Raw genomic sequence first — 21570 nt, forward strand, 5'->3', positions numbered from 1 at the left:
GCAATAATGAGTCTAGGTTATCTCTGTGTGATGTTTGGTTTATATTAGGAGCAGTGATGCAGAAAGAGATTAATACAGCTTTTAACTACAATGCCTGGAGTTTATTTTACCCACTAGCATTACTTGTAAAGGACCCTTTAGCTGTAGGCTGAGCTTTCTATAATGTTAGTACTCACTAAATCAGCTGAAGTGAAGCTGGGACATTGATGCAAAAGATAAATTGTATGCCTTATACATGACATCTTTTGTGCTTACTGTTATCTGCCCCATAGGGTTTTCTCCACATAGTTGTTTCTCCCTCTGCAAATGACCCCTTGTAGCAATATGTCTAGTAGGTGCTGCAATCTCCTAGAAAAAAATAAGAGCATCTTGTTTTAAGGCTTATCAGTCTCAACGTGGGGTCACAGAACTAAAATTCAATACTAAAATACTTTTATAGTATAGCTATAGTACAGCACTTAAAGTTACTTGGATACCTTGTGTATTGGTGTATCATAATGTATTTGGTTTTTAAGAGATATTTAAATCTTCAATTTTTGTACTTTTTAAGAAGAGCATTAATGTTAAACCTTGTTAATCTTATGGTATTCATACTTCTAAACCATGTGGCAGGACTTCATAAACCAGTTTTATACAAACAGGAAGAAAGAGGCAACTTCATTAAAAAAAAAAAAAAAAAAAAGGTGAACGTGACACTTGAGTAATTTGAGTAGACCCACTGTCACGCGACTATTAGAGATGTGCTACAAGGTACATTTATTTTTCCATGTTCCACGGCTGCTGGTGCTCGCAGCCCAAGCCGGGCCGCAGCCGTGGGCTCCAGGGGTTGGCGGTGACCGGCGGTGACAGCGGCCGCGGGCAGCCAGGCCTCCCTGCCCGCCGGCCTCCCGGCCAGGGCTGCACGGCCCTTCTCATCCCGGCCAATGCTCCAGGGGCGCCCCGACCCACCAGGCCGCCCTCCGGCCCGGTGCCGACTGGGCACACGGAGCATTTTGTTAAGGAGCCGGAGTGGGGGGCGAGCCCCGAGGAGCTGGCGGGGGCAGCTGCCGGGACAAGGGCAAGGAGAGAAGCGAGGAGAACACGGCGGCTGCCGAGGGGCGCCAGAGTGAGACGGCGCACCTTGTGCCTTTCCACTAGTGCCCAGGGCTCTGCCGGGGCGCGTCTCCACGCGGCCCCACCTCACTCCCAGCGCCCCGCTCTGCGACCCTCGCGGCGGGGTTGGCGCGGAGGCACCGCCGCGGCCCGGCAGGGGGCGCTGCAGGCGGAGGCCGCGCACTCGCCGGCGCGGCGCTCCAGAGCCGGCGCGGCCTACGGCGGGAGCTGAGCGGGCACGGCTGGGCGCCGCCATGGAGATCGGCACCGAGATCAGCCGCAAGATCCGGGTGAGAGAAAAGCAGCCGGGTCTCTCCCTCTCCGCCTGCTTGCGGGAGGCAGGCCTGGCCGATGGCCCAGGCGCCGAGCTCCCTCCGGCCTCCCCTCAGGCGCGGGGTGCTGGGTTGCGGCGGGCCCCGCAGCGCCCGGCCTGCTTCCTCCGGCGGGAGGGAGCCGGGCGAACACCCAGCCGGGCCGGGGTTGGCAGAAGCTCCCAGCAGCTGGCGGCCTTCGGCCTCGGGGCTCCCCGGGAGGTACACGAGCAGGAGAGTCGTTGCTGTGGGACGCGGAGCCAGGGTCCTGCCGTGCCGCAGCGGCCCGGCCGGCTCTCCGCCTGCGCCCCGGAGCGGCCCAGGTCCGGGACCGGGGGCTGCCCGGCAGGGGAAGCAGCCCTGGCCGGAGGCTCTCATCCGAGCTCCCAGTACCGCCAGGGCTGCTCCTACTCAGAAGTCACAGTTTGAAAATCCTGGTAGGATTTTTTTTCTCTGGCTGAGCCGGGAATGACCTTTTATCAAAGTACCCAGGATTTGTTTTCTTTGCACTTTATGAGCCCAGGTGGTCTCAGAGCAAGGGCTTGGAGGTTGTCTGGTAGCATCAGGATGTATAGTGTGGTATGGTATATATGAAATATGGTAGAGTGTGAGATTCCTGGCACTTGCTGTTCTGCTCACAGCCCCTCACTAGTACAACGTTTATATCATAAGCAGTGGAGAATAGGAAAAGTAGCATGTTAAACCAACGTGTTCGAACAGTTAATGAGAAAAACTTTGCTAGGCTTCCCACCGTTTTGCAGTTAGAAATACTTTGTTGCTCCATCCCTTAAATGCTATTTCATTATTTTTTAGGGTGCTATAAAAGGAAAGTTGCAGGAGCTGGGGGCTTATGTTGGTAAGTTTTATCATATATTTAGCAATCTTCTATAGGTTCATTGTTAGATAGGAAACAAGTTATAGTCAATGAAGCAGCATATTTACTTATTATTACTTGTGTTACTGCATACAGAAGCCTTAAGCATGAAATTAATTATATGAAGTGCTGGACTAGTATGAAAGAAAAAGACTTACTTCTCAAAAATATGTATAGTCAAACCATAAGAGGAGGCAGTATGTGGACATTGATGTTTGAAGAATTAAAAGGAAATAACGAAGAAGGCTAACAGTCTCCCCTTTCAAGAAGACGTGTGGAGGGATTTGAAAGAAAAACAAACAGTGATATGTCTCTGAATATTTAAGGAAGTTTCTTTGAAGCATAAGGAAAAACATGTAAAGCAAGATCCTTTCAAATATAGCAGCAGTTACCTGTGACCACTCTTGAGATGGAGTCAGTCTTTCTTAGGCATGTTTTCAATAGCCTTTTGAATTCGAGATGAGACATTTGTCAAAATTAGGAGAAAGGATATTACTGTAACACAGAGATAGGCTGTTTTAGCAGGTGGAAATGCCATGTCAGAAACATTATGTAGGACAAATCTGCAAAATGTGAGAGTTTGACAGTTGATGGGAAAACTAAGAGTTATGTTAATCTTGGTGAAACATATGTAACAGAATCTTAGAGGCAGGGTGAGATTTTATTTTGGATTGCAAGGAAAGAGATATGAGCTGTGTAAATGGTTTTCTTTTTTTTGCCCCTCTTTATTTTCCTTTTTTATTCTTTTTTTTTCTTTTTTTTTCTTTTTTTTTTTTAATCCAAAATCCAGGATTAAAGGGATGTCGCACTTGAGAGCAGCTGTTTTTACAGCAGCAAAAGTTGGTAACAATATAATGTTCTGTTGGAAGCCAAATACCTCAGTCCTGCAACTACCTTGTTGTCTGTGATATTTCTTGGATTTCAGTTAAAGGAAAGGAATGGAGACCATAGCTCAGAGATCCCATGAGTCGCAGGACCAAGTTCAAAGTTTGTAGGTCAATCTTGAACTCATCTTATTTCCCATTTAAAGGCGGCCATTGTATTTATCGAATCAAAATGTATTGATTCCGTAGAAGGGAGCTCACGTTCTATGAACCTATGAGCTGATGTTCTGAACTCAGCAAGTGCCAAGGAACCGTGTTTAGGGTTTTTTTCATTGTAAGGCCGTCTTTTTTCACAGTCTCAAAAGTTGCCTTTACAGTGACTTTTTTTTTTTTTTTTTCTTTTTTACTATCATTCCAGGTTTCAGTTTCTCATTCTTTGATACTTTGTCTGCTTTTTCCTGTGTTTCGGGAAAAAAAAAACAAAACATCTTTCTTATCTGTAATGCCAAGATGCAGATAGAATACTAGTAATCTTTGATTCCAACTATGGCTGATTCTTCTTTCTCTGTTTTTCTTTTCTTTCTGTTTCCTGTATTCAGAAGGCAGTTCCCAAGAACAGTATACAAGGTCTGCACTTTCTTCTCAGTCAACTTTTGAACTTCTTTAAATAACTTTGTATTCTTTATCACCAAGTCTGACTTCCCTTGGCCTCTTCTTTGTTTTTAAACCATTATTTAAAAAATTATGTCATTTTCCAGGTTTATTTTCTTGAGTAGAGTATTTTGGACAACTTTTCAAGTAATGTTTATCAAAACCTTATTTTTTTTCTTTTAGGTAACAGTTAAAAGTCATTTCTCCCTCATTCTAACCTCTGTGAGCAAGAACCATGCTTTTGTTTCTTTCTGTAATTACTAGTTCTTTTCTATCAAAAAGTATTTTGCTACAAGACATGTTAAAACTTATTTGGTGTCTAGAACTTAGAAAGGAAAAATTCATATCTATGAAGCAAAACAAAAATAGTTAAATATTCATCAACTGTCAATATTTTCAAATGGCTGTAGTTTTGCATACAAAGTTGGCATAAACCAACACAGTCACTGAGAGAAACAGTTGTTTTCCTTTTCTATTGTGCAGGTACAGCTTTTAACTTATGTTTTGATCTATATTTAAAGTACCACCTTCTTTATCATATGGTAAACCACCTGAGGAGGTGATCAGGTTTGAAAGTCGCATGGCCAAAGAATGACGTTCATTCTAAGTTCCTGGATCTGGGTATCCATCCATCTTGTGCAGCTTGCAGCTTACATTAAAAAATAAATGAATAAATTTAAAAACCAAACAAATCAATGAAAACCATAAACAAAACACACACAAACAGTTAGTCATTATGCTAGAAATGTGTTTTGTTGAAACACTTGAATAGTAATAGTGGAGTGCAGGTACAATGTATGAATATTATTTCTGTAGTCTAGGGTACCAATGAATTATTTACAGCGTACATAGAGAGACACAGAAGAAAGGCAATTAATTTGATTTGTATTTTGATTCCTATTTAAGAGTTTTCATTTTCTTAGTTCTTTTTAATGTTGTCTACAAGCTTAACTTAATTGAAATTAGTAAAGCTATATTAATGCCTTGGTTCGTATTCACAATTTGAAGTGGATTTTCCAGCTACCTTCACTTACTGTTGTTATGTTTGTGTCATGGAGTGGTATTGGAGAGCATGAACAGTTTGATTAAACTAAATTGAAGTATGTGCTCAGGAGGCATACCCAATGCCCTGGAGCAACAAATGCACCATTCAGTCCTTCAGAGTAGGTCAGAGTTAGGCCAAAGTAAAAAGCCAAATACCAAACTCCCCAAACCCTTAATGTAGTAGTGTCAGATTCTGAGCACCTTCCTGTCCATTCTGATAAGCGGGTGTACCCTGTGTGAGTGAGTGAATGGATTTCTCCCTGTGTATGAAATTGCATGCGTTAGGGAGTTAGAGAATCAGACTCTTGAGGTTGCTGTTTGTGTGGTTTGCCTTTTTTTTTTTTTTTTTTTTTTAAATGGCCTGGTATTAATTGTTTTTGTATATGGAAAATCTGGAAATTAATACAGTTTTTGTTTAATGCATAAATCAGAAAGGAGGGGTATCCATCTGTTTGATCTTTGTAACTGGAGGAAATTTGACAAGGATAATGCGCTATATTTGACCATATCTGAAGTGATGAAAATTGTAGGTCATTGTTAGTGTTCAAGTAAAAGGATATAGGCAGCCAAGTTGCTGTCTTTTGTCTTGTCCTTTTAATGCTTTATTCACTCACCTTCAGCTTATGCTCTTGTGAAGATGACAATCTTTTATTCCTCACTCATAGCTGAAACTTATATTGAACCTCAGAGGAGATGGAAATCTTGTTAATTTATCCTCTGCCAACAGAGTCTTTGTAGTAAAATTGGAGAAAAAATCTAGTGACATGTTTAAGGATGTTTGCTATACGTTTTATGATTATTGCACTTTAAAACAACATATTTATTTTTCTATTAGATGAAGAGCTCCCTGATTATATTATGGTTATGGTGGCCAATAAGAAGAGTCAGGAGCAGATGACAGAAGACCTTTCTCTTTTCCTTGGAAACAACACTGTCAGGTTCACTGTCTGGTATGTTTGTAAGCTACTTGTCACACTTCTTACCAGTAGTCAGGACTGCTTTCTGTAAGTGAAACCTGAGAATTTAAGAAGTTACTTAGCTTCCCATTGTGTAATTTACATTAATCAAAACTTTTACTTTGCAGCCTTAGTAACTAAATTATTTTTAGTCTGTCAACAATTAGGCTATTGCTGTGAGAATTAAGGACTGGAGGGCTTATATTCTTTGTTTGCTCAAAGGTCAGTCAGATTTTTGAATGAAGTATGAAATGCTCAGGTAAGTGAGGGCCATATGTTGACTTAAAATTATTCCTGCAAAACCCACTGTGAGCACGAGAGTGTTATTTACTGTAGTTAGATGTAAAAATAGTTATCAAAGACAAACTTGTTTGCTTTTATGCTAATAGTGCTTCAGATTGCAGTTTGGCATGGGAGTTACTATATCAGGGCAGATGAGCACTGGATCTAATTCCATATACCAAAGGCATATGTATTCCCACCTCTCAGGCTTTTATTTATTACCACCACCCAGCTCTACAAAACAAAGTTAGAGCCCCAGAATTATTGTGAGCAGGACGAACCAGCAACAGATGAACTCTTTTCTAAACTCCTGACAGTGTGAATTAATTTATGCTAGACTGCTTGACAACCTTAACCATTATAATATTTCTCATGCATTTTCTAATACTGAGTTTGACTTACAGTATAAATCTTCAATTAAGTCAATGTTTCAGAGTATCCAAACAGATATTTCATTCCACGGAGTTTTCTTGCTTTCATAGTTGTGTATTTTTTCAAGTTAACAGTCTGATGAATGCTCTACCTGCGTGTGTGAAGACTCACTGGAGGCAAGATATTTAAAGCCTCAGTTTTGAGGTTATACATGTCAGTTGATGGAAAGTGATGTCTCAGATAAATTAAATGCTTGTTATAGGGGGGAATGGCAGTTTGTTTCTGGAAGATTATTATTCTGAATGTAAGTTAAATTTATTTTATTTTTTCCTTTTTCTCTTTTGCTTCCTTCCCTGTCCCCCATTTCAGGCTCCATGGTGTTTTGGATAAGCTGCGGTCTGTGACTACTGGTAAGGAAATTAGTTTTGAATGAAAGTAGGTTATCTTTTCTGTGTAGTGTTGCATGTCTAATGAGTTTAAAACAGTCAGCTAAGATATTTTTTTATTACTTTTCAATTTAGATGATCTTTTGGGTCCTGACTCTTTAGAAAAATTGCTTTATATTTTCAGATAAAGAATTTATTTCTGAGTCCAGAACTTATTTCTGGGTGTTTCTTGCTAATGTTTTCAGCTGAAATAGCTTTCAGCTTTTTGTGTTTTCAGATCTGCATGATGTCTTTTTTGCAGTTTCTTAGCTACATTTACTGTAAAATCTGTATTGCTGTGCTTTGATGTAAAAATGAAAGGTACTTGTCTCCACAGAACCATCTAGTGTAAAATCTTCAGAATCTAATATCTTTGAGAGCAACCTTCCTTCCAGCAAGAGCAGTTCCTGTGCAAATGATGAGAAGAGGCGTGAAGATATCCTGCCACCTCTTGCAGTTTCCAGCACTCGGACTGAAAGAAACGACTCAAGAGTTTCAACCAGCTCACAGGAGCAAAGGAACGCTGCTTCACGGTAAAGCTTCTGGTTACTTACACACATTCAGACATTAATAGTTGTGTGACTGTAGTAGCCCTTCTGAAGAGCACAGATACTTGGGATGGTCAAAGTAGTTTTGAAGAATAAAGCATTGCTACAATTTGTTGCATAAAAACATCATATTAGGAGTTCAGTTCCATTTCTTTAAGGAGCAGATGAGCTTAGATGAATTAAGCAAACTAAAAGTAGCAATCAGTGTGTTAGATTTGTATGAACAATAGTACCTTAGTGATTCTTTCCTGATGGCTTTGTTTAAAAGACAGTTCTCATTTTCCAGAGCTTTATTTGCAAATGACTTAACAGTTGGCAATTTCTTATTTTATCAGGCAGTCTTGTGAAGATGGTTCTGCGTCCCGCTTAACATCTACAGTCAAGCCTTTGAGGGAATTGTCACCTTCTGAAGCTGTAATTGACATTAAACCTGAACCAGATGATCTAATTGATGAAGACCTGAACTTTGTGCAGGAGAATCCTTTGTCACGGAAGAAACCTATTGTAACTGTAACTTACGGTTCTTCTCGTCCTTCTGCTGAAATCTACCGACCGCCAGCGAGCCGAACTGCAGATGGCAATACACATGTGCACAGACTGTCACAGCAGGGCAGCTTACAGGGGAGCCGGCAGTCAGACACACAGAGCTGCAGGTCTCTGGAAACGGGCCAGCTGGGCAATCCAGAAGCATTTGGCAGCTTAGCAGAGAGTTACAGACCCACCTCCAAACTTAGTGCCGATAAAGTAGGTAGTGAGGTTAGTACAACCTAAACTATTGCAGTGTTTTAGACTTACTAGGAACCTAAATTGCTATGTACACTTCCAGTAAAATCTTGACCTCAGAGAAATCAAAAGACTTCTGTTACTGATACCAGTAGATTTGGGATTTCATTCTTCAGATCCACTGCTAAAAAGAGATTGCATAGTGTAACATCATCCCTTGACTGGATGCTGCATCTCAGATTTAATTAGCTTGTAATTCTTCATGCTATATGGAGTTGGACTAATGGGTTAGCACATGGTTATGATGCATGTGAGGAATCAGAAATATTAAATTTGATCTCTAGATCATTACAACAGCATGATCTTCTGTATGTGCTATGTAAATCTCCAGCTCTACCCAGTTCTGTAGATCTGGTTTTTGGGTGATCTTTATTCATACCTATGGTAGATATACATTAGTCCCTGAAGCCCAGATATGTTGCTTGCTAGGATTATTATACTCTTTAGAACCATGGAATTTAAGAACCCTGTGGGATAGGTGTTGTACAGGGACAAACTAAAAGGTGATTGCAGCCCTACATACTTTGGAGGCCAGACTAAGCCAGGCAGGGTGATAGTCCTAGCTGATAGTTTTAAGACTATCCATAGGAATCAGTTTAAGAGCCCTTTGTGAGTGAAATGAAGATTGTTATGGCTGCTGATTTTGTAATGAAGAGGGAATTTTACATACGTTGTATTCCAAGTGCATCTTTGTTACTGCTCATATGGTTCTCTGTCTTTGTGAAAGGACAATGAATTTTATTCAAAAAGGATTGTTAGGCAGTGGAACAGGCTGCCCAGGGAAGTGGTTGAGTCACCATCCCTGGAGGTGCTTAAATGACATGTAGATGTGCACTTAGGGACATGGTTTAGTGGTGAGCTTGGCAGTGTTTGTTTTACAGTTGGTCTCGATGATCTTAAAGTTCTATTCCAACCTAAGTGATTCTTTGATTTCCTTAGGTCTTGTTTTTTGTGGGTTTTTTTTTTTTTTTACTGTACGAACCTTCTGTATCAGTGTAGTCCAGGTCCATCCCTTAGGATATTTCTTTCTCCTTGGAGGATACAGGATCATTTCAAGGGTCTTGTGTACAAACCTGGCATCCAGATGCCTTATTGTTCTCGCGTGTAGTTCAGTGCTGAGTGACGGTTCCTGCAGGAATTAATTGGCACGTGCTTGCCTCTGTGCTTTCACGTAGCCTGGCTTTTAAATTGGTCACTACCACATGCGCTGCGATGGTGGTGCGTGGCTGTGTCAGAACAGGGATCTTGCACTGCCCGAACTGGACCATTCTGGCTCCGTATAGCTCGTCGTGTCTTTTGGAATATGTCAGCTTGCTAGAAATTTGCCCTTTCACTAATCTGGAATTAGAGTTGATACAGGGGGAAAGTCATTCATACTGCTTTGACTTCTCTCTATGAGACGTTAAACAGGTACATCTTGAAGGGTAGTATTAATTTCTTTGGCAAATTCTGCTTCTTCTGTAGATGTTGGATAAATGATCTGTACTTTAGATTTTTCTTCTCTGTTTCCTGGTGTTATTTACAGTTACATTTTTAATTAGACGTTTGAGTGTAAATATGTCTGATTTTCATATTCCCTACTGCTACCACTTTTTTCTGCAGACAGTACAGTAGTCCTAGACTCATGCAGCTTGAATGGAAGTTCTCCATCTTCTGGCTTTAGGTTGAATTGCAATATTTTCTTTGCTGGCTTATTAATACATGTTTTATGCTAAATGGATTGTTTTGGCTGCTGTTTGCTGTAGGAAGAAAGCTCCAGGAAGAGGCGATTGCCTGTTGTGAGCTCAGTAGTCAAAGTGAAAAAGTTCTGTAATGATGGGGAAGATGAGGAGGACGAGGAAGACTATGGATTGCGAACAGGAGGCATCTCCAGCAGTGTGTCTGTACCTGCAAAGCCAGAAAGAAGGTACTTGAGATCTCAATGATTCTGTGTAGTTTCCAGAATTAATATAATGAACAAGAACTTTGCAATTGGAAGTTGGGGAAACCTGTTTGCAGTTTTGAAAATTGACAGACAAAATTCAGTAAACCATTTTAATATTTTTTTTGTACTGTCTCACAACTTTGTGGGTGAGATGTCTGTTTATACTGTCTTTTTTCCTCTGATTTTGTAACCTGTTTTTATTATTGTGCATACACTACAACAGAATGTGAAATTTTACACCATTTGGGAAGAGATTACTGCAAAAGAACATTAATGTTGACATGTTTCAGACCAGGTATTTAATGTGGTAAAATAACTTTTCAGGAGTTTTAATTACTTTATTGCTATTTCAGGAATAGTTTGCAAACCAATTATCACTTGTTCTTTATGCTGATTTTAACTTTTCGAAAGGCTTGAGGATTTTCCTTTTTTCTGCTCCCTAATTCTGTCTGAATGTCAGATGTCAGAGTACCTCAGTGATTTGTATCTGATATTCAGCAATGAGAGGAATAACATTTCTAACTGTGGAAGAGATGGTTCTACTGACCTATAGTGCTGGCTTGTATAAGTTAGTGTTAAGCTAATACACTTCATTGAATTTGTCTTCAGTGCCACAGCACATTTATCTGATTTAAACTTCTTTATTTTTGATGTTCAAAGACAAACAGAAAGCTTTTTTTTCAACAATAATTTTTTTGATGGAGTCAGTTTTCAGCTGGATCTTTCTCCCTGGGGCAGCTGCATAATTCCTAGTGCCAACACAAATGCAGCAACAGCAAGTGGGGGGCAGAGGTGGGAGGAGATGAATGGCAGGGTTTGTATAATACCTTTCAGATGCTGCATGGTTTTACAGCAACTTAAGCTGAGAGGTGAAATCACGCCTCTGGACTTCTATTTTTGAGAGCATTTTGTGGATCCCCAGCCACTCAGAGAATAGATTAACAAGCTGAAAACAAGCCTGGATAAAGTGACTTAAGATTATGATTTCTATCTGTATTATGAATAATTGTGTTTACCTGCTGAAATATCTGTGTTTAACATTGATATGTGTGCTGTTGCAATTAAAGTACAATTATATTTTTTATCTCCCTTAGACCTTCATTGCCACCTTCAAAACAGGCCAATAAGAATTTAATACTGAAAGCAATCTCGGAAGCACAGGAATCGGTTACAAAAACAACCAATTATTCCACTGGTAATTAGCATTATTTTTGTTTCTGCCAAACTATAGTATTTCCAAGCCCTGTTTTATAAATCCAAGCTAAAGATAGTTCTTAGAGATAAAACAGAATGTTAAATAGTGCATGTCAGTGGTACATGTAACAGATATTCTATGTCCTGTGAACATTACGTTAATCTTGAGTGAGGAACTATGAAAGCATAAATGAGGAAAGAGTTATTTAAAATACATTAATCAAGATAGTAAGTCCCAGGGAAGGGCCATTCACTAGACTACCCAAACTATGACTTTTATGCCATCTGTAGCAAAACTGAAAGCTATTAAAAATCTCTCGCCTGCTCTCGCTCAAAACCTGCAAACTATTAAGAAAAACATACCTTCCTTCTACATCAGCACATGTACAAAATGGTCGTTGTGAGCCAGAAAATTTTAAAATTAATTTAAACTATTGATTTTTAATAGTAGTGGTCTTGTAGTTCGACTTACCAACATGAGAATATTTCAGTGGAGAGGCCAAAAAGCACCAATTTGTGGTTTAATACAAAAGTGATTTGTGAATTTTATCTGAAGTATCATGCAAGTTCTGCTTCAGAGGTAATATTTCCTGTATTTTTTAAAGTATTTTGAGGGGAATAGGAAATAAGCTATTTTGAAATACATAGGTAAAACAAAACAGTAAGATCTTAAATGACAAATCCAGTACTTGGTACTGCATTTTAGTTTTATGTGTCGGAAGTTGAGTGCTGATGTGATATTCAGCCAGGTGAAGAATAAGCTTAGCTTTTCACAGCCAGTTCTGATGCTCTTAGCAGAAACCAAGTAAAGAAGTCACCCTGTCATGCTGCTACCCCCAAATTCCATGATACAACTACCTGGAAGGAGATTGTAGAGGAGTGGATGTCGGTCTGTTTTCTGAAGTAACATGTGACAGGACAAGAGGAAACAGCCTCAGGTTGAGCCAGAGGAGATGTTAGGAAAAATTTCTTCACTGAAGTGTTTTTGAGCACTGGAACAGGCTGCTCAGGGAAATAGTGGAGTCGCTGTCCCTGGAGGCGTTTAAAAGATGTGTAGATGTGGCATTTAGGGACATGGTTTAGTGGTGGACTTGGCAGTGTTAAATGAATGGTTGGACTCTTTCCTAACCAAAATGATTCTGTGATTCTACTGTCAAGTTTTATATTCTGTTTGCAGGCACCTTAGCATAAGGTAGCTGGTACTGTATGAAATGTGTACATTGATAATCCATGATTGTTTATATGAAAGGTGGAATGAAATACCGTTTCAATACCGTAAGAAAGGACCTAATTAATTAAGTGGAGAAGTGGATGAATGAATACTTTGCTAATGTCACTCTAATTCTTCTCATGCTGTAGATGTTCTGAGATGCCACTCATAGACTGCTCTATGCACATGCACAAATGTGTTTTCACACTAAGAATTTTACAGGTAGCTAAAGATGCTTTTTTAGGGTACAGATGCTTGGGATTTTTTTTGTGTATGTGCAGGAATTTAAGAAAGTTATTGTAGCACCATATGTGGAAATAATACTGTTGTGTGATTGGGTTGTATGTAAATGATTGATCTTACCATTGTTTCTTGATTTAAAGTTCCACAGAAACAGACTGTTCCTGTTGCACCAAGGACTCGAGTTAGCCCAGAAGGATCTCAGTTAGAAGTAATCCATGTGCAAAACAGACTGCCTGTTCTGAGTTCTCAGCTTCAAGTAGAAGAGCCAAGGGAGCAGACAGTTGAAGGAACTCAAGGTCATCTGATAATATTCTTTAAAAATGTATTCCAGGGAATGTCATTTTACAACAGGCTGAGCAGAGAAAATAAATGCTTTTAATTTTTAAGTCAGCATCAAAAGTTGCGTGGGGAGGTGCTCTGAAAACCAAGAAGCTTTCTGAAGCGTGGCTGTAAGATAGGTACATATATTATTAATATACACACACACAGATTACCTCAGAGGAATTTATCAGTAACTGAAAGGTGGTATAACATTCTAGATAGTACTGAGGAATAATTTTGCATAAGCAAATGCACCTGTTTATATAGTAATAACTTCTCTTTTCTCCATTTGTTGCTTTTTTTTTTTCCTTATTCTAGGAGTAGTTCTGTCACACACCTTATGTGAGTGAGCTAAGATACTCTACATTTGGAATAATTTTGCAGCATATGAAGTATTAAAAGATTCTTTCTGACATGTTGTAACCACACAAATAATTCTAATGTTGGGTTTTTTGTGTAAATATTGGAGTGCTATATTTGGTGTTACAGGACAACTGATACCAGGATAACTGTGTGAACAGTAACCTTTGCTTTTACTTCTGTTATGAAACTCTTGAAGGAAAATGGCGTAACATTTAAAGGCAGTCATAGTGTCTTTTCAGTATAGTTTTGTTACAGAGAAAAAAATATGCGTGTATGTCTGTGTTAGTTACAAAGAATAATAGGAGCAAGGGGGTGGAAAAACACTTCTATAAGAAGTTAGTTCATTCTTCCCAAGCATTTAGATATTTAGATTGTTGACTAAAATTTGCTGTAAGATCTTTGTTACGTCAGCTCATGATCATTGCTAAGGAATGGTAAACATTAGTTATTAAAAAAATTCTGTATTTTCAATCTCTTTTTTTCTGATATAGATGTATTTGGAATCTTTCTGCCAACATAAAATAGTTGAAATTATGTCTGTAAAGTACATAAGAAGAAACTTTATCAGTCTTTGAATTAATGTGCAGAATATATTTCTGCTGAATATTTTTGCTCTTTTGCCATTGAAATTGAAATGCCAGCTTGCTTAGGAAATATATAGAAAGCAAAATAATTTTTTTTAAACCGGATGTCAAATGTAGAACAGTGCTACTCTGATTTGTTTCACATCTTTTAAGAAGACCATAAAGTGGTCCCTTGTAGGTAGATGCTTTCCTGTGTGTGTGTTCTCTGAATGGGAAGCACTGCTACAAATGTGGAGGAAGAACTTGGCCTTTGCAAATTGCCGTACCCGCAGACCGTGTTTGTACCAAGCAACGATGATGGGAAAGACTGGAGTCTTTCAGTATTTACATTTTGCCGTGCCATCTGCCTGGAGAAAACTTGCTGCTGTTTCTGAAACAAAGAGAAACGGGTTCATAACAATGAGAATGGTGTTCTTGTTAGAAGTGTGGAGGGTTCTGTTGTGGTGGTGGTGGTGGTATTGTTTTTTAATTAAAGTAATTAGAAAATGTGCTTCAGTTCTTAAATCTATTGTTGCATTTTGACATGCAGTAAAAATTTTTGTAATTACTGTTTTTTTTAGGAGCTGACCAAAGGGAGATTTCTTCTCGGCTTCAGATTGATCCTATGATGGATGATACCTTGCAAGTGACTCAAGGTTAAGTCTTGTGATGTTTTATTTTCAAATAGTGCTTGGTCAGTGAATGTGAACATATAACTTCCTTTTCAATTAATTGTACTGATTGCTAGTGTTTTCTAGTTTCTACATCACTAAGCAATAAAAGTGTTGCATCAATGGGTGTTCAAAGCCTGAGAGATTTTGGGTCTGTATGCACCCTCTTCAACGCTGTTTCAGCACAGCTGTTCCAGTAACAAAGTTTACTGGTCTGGCCTAATGTGACCTGTGGCTCTTGTTGATCCACTTCCGTGGAATTAGCAAGGAAGTAAAAATGTTTTCTCAAAGCTACTAGCAAGAAATTAGAAAAATAAATAAAATTAGCTTATCAGCCAAGTAAATTGATTAAAAAAAATATGCTGAAAGTTTAAAGTACAACTACAACCTTATTTTTTTCTTCTTCTATGTCATTTTTCTCCCAATTCAGATTACTACGATGTGGAATCTATGGTCCACTCGGATACTAGGTCGTTTATTCTGAAGAAGCCCAGGTTGTCTGAGGAAATAGTGCCGCAGAATCAGCAATTGGGAAAGAGGGCCACAGAGGCAATACGAGCGCTCTCAGGACGTCTAATACAGACAAGGTAAAATGTTCCTTCTTTTAGGACTGTTAGTCAGAATGCTTGTTTGTGGTTTAGATGGAATTGTTTGGTCATACTTGTGCTTTGTCGGTCCAGTCAGGGGCTGTGAAATCATGGCAAATGAACTGACATTGAATAGCACAGGAAAAAAAGCAGGGGCAAGAAAACTCTCAGAAATTGTTCCAAATGCAAAATAATTCCCAGGTTCAACTATAGCTTGAACATGTCTTTGATTTGCAAGAAGAAGAAAAAGGAACTGAAAAGTAGTTCTCTTTTTTTTTGTCACAGCTGTTCTGATTTCTGAAATCTTAGTTAAATAATAATTTTGCTTAAATTGCATTTAGTTTTATACCCATTTCACCCTGAGATCACATTTCTTAAGAACTGAAGTACATAATTAGTAGTTAACAGCAGGTTTGTTACTGTACGATTCTCCATAGGCTAGCTTGCACTACTTCTGGTTATTAGTGCAGCTCACTTTTACTCAAACCTTTCAAGTCAGAAAATAATCTTACTACATTTCTTTTCTTGGTAGAGACCAGCTTGCACAGCCAGAGAAACCCGCTAGTCCCAAGTTCATCGTGACACTGGATGGTGTGCCCAGTCCCCCAGGATACCTTTCTGATCAAGAAGAGGAAGAATTGTGTATAACGGAAGGATTCAAGCCAGTTACCCAAAATATGTGTGCCAGCAGAGGATTAAAAGGCCTTCGAGCACAGCAGATGCAGGTTGTAGCCAGGCACCTCGAGAGCTGCGATGGTAATTGTGCTTACAAACAAGATCTAACATCAGTGCAATGGTTTGGTTGTGGATAGAACTCTTGGATTTATCAGTTTTGAGAGATCAAAGTGATGGTGTTTATTCTTCAAATTAGAACATTCTTTAGGCAAATGAAATGTGGTGCTTCAGTGGGACTATATCTTTAGAAGTGTTTATCTTGGGAAACTAGAGCAATATGGCACGTAGGTAATTCTCCATACATCTCAGGATTGGTAAGATTTGGGTTTTGTTCTTTTGAAAATGTAGTTTGTCTTGTGAGAATCTGCACTTCTGGTTGACCTGTTATCGTTTGTCCCGCTGCTGATGGACAGGAGATTTTGTGATGAATGTTTTGCCATGCCTTGAACTTCAAAAAATATGTCAGGTGGTGTTAATGTTTCTTTCTAGATTTGCAATATCAGACAGTTTTAAAGAAGACAGGAATGCTACATATCTGTTGACACATTTTTACTAGTCCAGTGTAATATGTATTCGAGTACTACCCTAGCAGATCTCTGCTTTTACTGGTATGGTCTCTTTCATAACCATGACTAAAGCTATTTGGGAGAGTGTTGCTGATACAGTTGGGTCTTTGTGAGGGATTCTTACCTGATCAGCTACTTTAACCAGGAGCAGCAGGAGTGTGACTGAAGTTCACAGAGTCAGATCAGTGAGGAGGTGGTTTGTAGAAGCCGTGGGGTTTTACCCCAGGGTAGCATTACTTGGCTTCTGTGTGCTGTGAGGAGAAGGCACAAGTGAAGCTGAGCATGGAATGAAGCTGAAGCAACTGTGTCACTAATTAGATTGGAGAGGTACGTCTGGAAGTCCTGGAAAGCTTTGTCAAGCCAAAGGTTTAGGTAGGTTTGGGAAAATTAAACAGTGGTGAAGGTATAAGCTGAATTGCCTGAATTTGCAGAATGAGGTTTTAGAAATAATGTTGAAGTGGAGAAGGTCAAAGTCCCAGCTTGGAATTCCTTAAAATACTCCTTGGATTGGAGTCGGGGTTCAGGTAGCTGAAGTGGCTCTGGTATCTGTGCAAGGAGATTACAGCAAAGTTGTTATTTTCTGGTGTGTGTCCCCGTGGTAATAAATTGTACCAAAATGTTTGGTTTACATTGTCTCTTGAAATAATCTTCTAGAGCCAAAAGTAAATCAGAGAAAGGAAGCGTAGCTATCATTAACACATGGCTTAGCAGAACAGTCATAACTAAAGAAGAATCTTTGTCTTGTCTGATCAAGATCTGGTCTGACTTCCACACCTCAATTTGGATTTGTGAAGAAAATTCATTTATTTTCCTTGTAAACAGTTCAAGTTTGGTCTTTTTTTCACCAAAAGGCAGCTGCCAGTCCAATATTCTGACTTCTTTCACTTTGTGGTTTTGGAAATTTTCTTCAGATAATGTGACTGTACACAAATTTTGACTGTCTTAACTTTTTTTTTATTAATAGGGGCTTATCAAGAATTGGGTTAAAAGGAGAGAGAGAACGGGAAGTATCCTGAATTTCAATTATGCTGTATTGTGTATGCCATATTGCATATATAGAATCATAGAGACCCCAACCTGATTTTTTTCTTTTTTCTTTCTAGTGGAAATGGAAGATTTAAGTGCGTTGCAAAAACAGGAGAAGGTGCTTGAGCGCTGCAAGTACTGGCCTGCCTGTAAAAATGGAGATGAATGTATATACCATCACCCCACGCTGCCTTGCAAGTGAGCAGTGCAAAGCTCATCCGTTTGACGTTATTTTTATTTTTATTTCAGTGCTACAAATTTCCCTTCTCTGTTAGTAAATATTCCAAGGTGGTGTTAAGTCTGTTATGGTAGGATCAGAGCTAGATTATCACACTGTAATTTCGGTTCTGTTTCCAGAATACAGGGATGTGTTCAGTAAGCAGAGTCACAACTGTGCTTATGCAGAAAGAAGCTTAGCTGAGTGTACAGGCTGGTGGCTTTGTGTTGCTTAGAGATGGGGGAATTGATATCGTCTTAAAACAGCAGGCACTCTTCTGCTAGCTGTCAAAATGCTTTTGAACGTGTTAGGGTACCATTAAATAGTAAGGAAGTGGTTTTGTTTTTATTTGAAAGCAAAGGCTGACTCGTGAATGTGCACTGTGCCTTTCACTTCTCGTCCACAAGCAGCAGCAGTTCAGAAAGACAGTTTCTGCTTTGAGATAGATGTTACAAGATTATGTAGCTTCATTTACTCAGACATTGGAATTTTCTTTTAGAATCTGGCATAACTAAATTCAAAATAGCACTTTTCTCATCAGCGAGAGAACCATGCCCCTCTGTGTGGAGGTGTGAATTTGCAGTGCCTTTGCTGCTCTGTGCTGCACGCTAAGAACAATGTGCCTTAGCTTGCAACAAGGAGCTTGCTGCTGAACTCCACTGAGTGTAAGGTATTAATAGTTCAGTTACTTACTGCACGTAAAGTGTCCACAGGGCCAATGAGTGCAGCTCTGTTGGAGTACAGCTGGTGCCTTGCACCCGCATACCCTGCTTTGTGAGGAACTAATACACCTGGGCAAGGCCTCTTGTAGTTCTGGCTTTTGTGAGCAACAGCTCCTTGGGGATTTTGCTCTGAGTATGGGCTTATGACTCAATTTCTTTCCCCTCAGAGTTTTTCCTAACTGCAAGTTTGCTGATAAATGCTTGTTCATCCATCCAAACTGTAAATACGATGCAAAGTGCACTAAGCCAGACTGTCCGTACACTCACGCCAGTCGCCGAAGCCCCCATCCATCTCCTAAACCAGGTGAGCTTCTCTTGTTTTTCTGAGCTTTGAATGAAAGCGGTGGGGAAAACTGTATTTTTGAAAGCAGAAACTGACAGTGGTGCAGAAAGAATTTTTTTTTTTTTTTTTGCTTGATTTGACTTAATTTTTTTTCAACTCTTAATGCTAGCTGAAGAATAATAATCCAGTGTTACTGCAACAACTGTTACCAGAAAGGTCCCTGGAGGCTGTTATGTGAGAGTCCATATCAAATCTATGTCAGGCTGAAGTGTTGACTTGTCCAAGTTGTCCCTTCTTCTGAAGGGATTGGCCAGCACTGCAGTTTGACTCAGATTTGTTTCTTAAATTGGATACATGTTGTACCAAGAGCTTGTGACATAAATAGAAAACAGAAGTTTCTGTATGCACATTTTTTTTCTTTACTAACCCAGCAGGGGTTAACTTTAGGTAAGGATGAGATGAATGTCAGGGCTGAGGTTACCCAGTGAGCTCAATAGCTGTGTTTGCATTATGGGTTGGCATTCCTGAGCCTTTGAAGAGGGCGGAGGCCTTTGCTCCACTGAAGCCATGGTCTTCTGGAAGTGGTTTAGCCCCTAGGGTACAAAGCAGTTTTGATACTTTGCCGGAAGGCAGAGTACAGTGTGCTTATCTCCTGTGCCATTTCCAGCAGCTCCTCTGCATTCCTGGAAAGTGCACTGCCTGCGCTTTTCTGTCTGGTCAGCTTAACCTTTAGGAGGCTTGCTGCTGTCTAAATTTAACATTTGAATTTCTCTGCCTACCAGAATCTCTCCTTAATTTGTTGGAAGCATTGCCATGACCATGGTATCTTCTGTCCTGAAATGGTGAAGAACCGAGACTAATGATTACCTGATAGTCTCGTTCCATCCAGGATGAGATCCACTTGGTGCATTGTGATATGGTTCCCACATTTCCTGCAGAACTTTGGTGTGCCATAAAACGTAATTTATTGCAGAAGGATTGATGTATTTGTGTGGAATTGTGTTTAAAAAGCCATGTATTCTGACCCATGCTCACTTGCTGTTCTTTCTTTTCCACTGTTAGCACCAGCTCCCACACTGTCCGTACCCTCCAGTAGTCCGCTGTGCAAGTTTTTTCCTGCTTGTAAGAAAATGGAATGTCCATTTTACCACCCAAAAGTAAGAACTATCTCCCATCTCTTCCCTTCCTTTCTAGATACTTGAAATAGGGTACTTTGGGTCAGAAAATGGCGCTAGCATTTCATACTTTTTACTTTTCACATTTCAACTTTGGCTCAGAAAAAGAATATACAAAAGCAGTGACTTAAAGAATTTGGCAATTTAATTTTTAAACAGTCTTTCTACCAGATGCTTCTGGGGGGATTCAAACAGTCAAAGAGCCACAGCACTTGTCAAAAATCTGCCCAGCTGGGATGCTGGGGCAGAGGAGGAGGAGGAACTTGCAGCTGCCAGTGCAGCAGCACTTTTGGAGCATCGAACTCATAATTAATCCTTTTGAAAAAGGATTTCCTTCTGCCACTGGGTTGAACCAATTGCACTAGTGGCTGTTGATTCAGTTGCCCGTCAGATCTGTCATACAGCACTGCAAATCTGCACGTAACGCGTTCTAGGTGAGCTCGTTCAGGAGTTCAGCTGCCTTCCAGTAGCCTCTTCTGACACGCTTTCGTTTTCAGCATTGCAGATTTAATACCCAGTGTACGAGGCCAGACTGCGCTTTTTACCACCCGACTATTGCTGTACCCCCACGCCATGCCTTGAAATGGACGCGCACGCAAACCAGGTGAGACACTTGTTTTTCTTGGTTAGGCTTGGGGGTACCTTGTGACTTACATCACCAGTGTAATTGTACTCACAGGAGTAATGTGTGTGAGGAACAACAAAGATTGTATGAAGAAACATACCTGTGGTGGGCATCTTTCTTCTAAAGAGAACTCTGTGCTGTTTGTTTTCAGTAGTATAAACAGTAACTGCTGTGATGCAACACTGAAAACCAGGTGTCCTGCAGCTGCGATTGGGCAGAGTCACCGGAATCCTGACTCGAACATGTTGTGTTTACTGAGTTTTACTTGAATAAAGCTGAAAATCCAACATAAGCTCTTCTTTACCATTGTTGTTTTGTGTCTGAGCTGTTTTTTCCACAAACTGTTCCGTTTTTTTCTCAGTGTTTCTGACCGAACAGCTCCTTCCTCTCATCTACCCGTGATTTCATAAACTAGCAGCAAACTTCAGAAGGCTGTGGCCATGGGCCTCTCTTAAAAGTAGTCAAATTGTGTGAGCTTTTCACCCCAGCTAATCTCATCTGCAAAGGTCTTAATCATTGAGGGGCAGGACACAAATCAGTTCTCACATCATCTGTGCAGACTGGTACAATTGTTATAATACATGAATTTTCTCTTTCTCCTCAGTGAATGATTATGTTACAACTTGGGACTGAACTTTGTCTCCTTCGGACAGCAGCAGAAAGGACGATTAACCATTGGGAACACAGGATGTTGGAGAGATTAATGCATTTTGAACTTTTAATATACATTGTTTTCATAAAATGAGGTTGATTGCATACTTGAAATGTCTCTAATTTTCCAAGTTTGTAAGTTTGAGCAATTTTACATTTTTTTTACACTGTAAGAAGAAAATGTCTGTGTAAGAAGAGTTTTACTTTAAATTCCATTAAAAACTTTCAAAGCATACTTTGTGTTCTGTTTGGTAATGCCTCTTGCTTAAGATTAGGTGTGTTGTCAAAAGCTCTTAGAAAGCTTATTCCTGTCTTTGGATCATACCAGAAGTATTTTTCATTCAGGGAATGTTTGGTACAGTGCAGACAACTGATCTGATGTGTTGGCAAAG

The 21570-nt window shown here is 39.8% G+C and overlaps 1 protein-coding gene across 3 annotated transcripts; it reads left to right on the top strand.

Annotated features, from left to right (window-relative positions):
• The first annotated feature begins 1237 nt into the window (after positions 1-1237).
• ZC3H14 (zinc finger CCCH-type containing 14) lies at positions 1238-21413 on the top strand. Of its 3 annotated transcripts, none has more exons than XM_065838440.2 (17): positions 1238-1382; positions 2217-2259; positions 5632-5746; positions 6776-6816; positions 7169-7364; positions 7715-8123; positions 9908-10068; positions 11181-11281; positions 12874-13029; positions 14562-14636; positions 15082-15238; positions 15771-15994; positions 17583-17703; positions 18612-18748; positions 19790-19884; positions 20400-20506; positions 21132-21413. In XM_065838440.2, exons 1-17 carry the CDS (start codon positions 1347-1349, stop codon positions 21136-21138), a joined length of 2181 nt encoding a protein of 726 aa, XP_065694512.1. In that variant the 5' UTR covers positions 1238-1346; the 3' UTR covers positions 21139-21413. The 3 variants fall into 3 exon arrangements, with proteins under 3 accessions (XP_065694512.1, XP_065694511.1, XP_071665643.1); XM_065838439.2 differs by having other exon boundaries at positions 1239-1382; positions 7715-8135; XM_071809542.1 differs by lacking the exon at positions 1238-1382 and adding an exon at positions 3701-3728 and having other exon boundaries at positions 2233-2259; positions 7715-8135.
• The last annotated feature ends 157 nt before the right edge of the window (positions 21414-21570 follow it).

The sequence above is a fragment of the Patagioenas fasciata genome, chromosome 5, assembly GCF_037038585.1.
Source record: "Patagioenas fasciata isolate bPatFas1 chromosome 5, bPatFas1.hap1, whole genome shotgun sequence".
Classification (NCBI taxonomy): Eukaryota; Metazoa; Chordata; class Aves; order Columbiformes; family Columbidae; genus Patagioenas; species Patagioenas fasciata.

Excerpts from the sequence above, each read along its gene's own strand:
- ZC3H14 (XM_065838439.2), top strand. The coding sequence starts at position 1,347 with ATGGAGATCGGCACCGAGATCAGCCGCAAGATCCGG. Across the intron at positions 6,817-7,168 it reads GCTGCGGTCTGTGACTACTG|AACCATCTAGTGTAAAATCT; the intron begins GTAAGGAAATTA and ends TTGTCTCCACAG. Across the intron at positions 17,704-18,611 it reads CACCCCACGCTGCCTTGCAA|AGTTTTTCCTAACTGCAAGT; the intron begins GTGAGCAGTGCA and ends CTTTCCCCTCAG.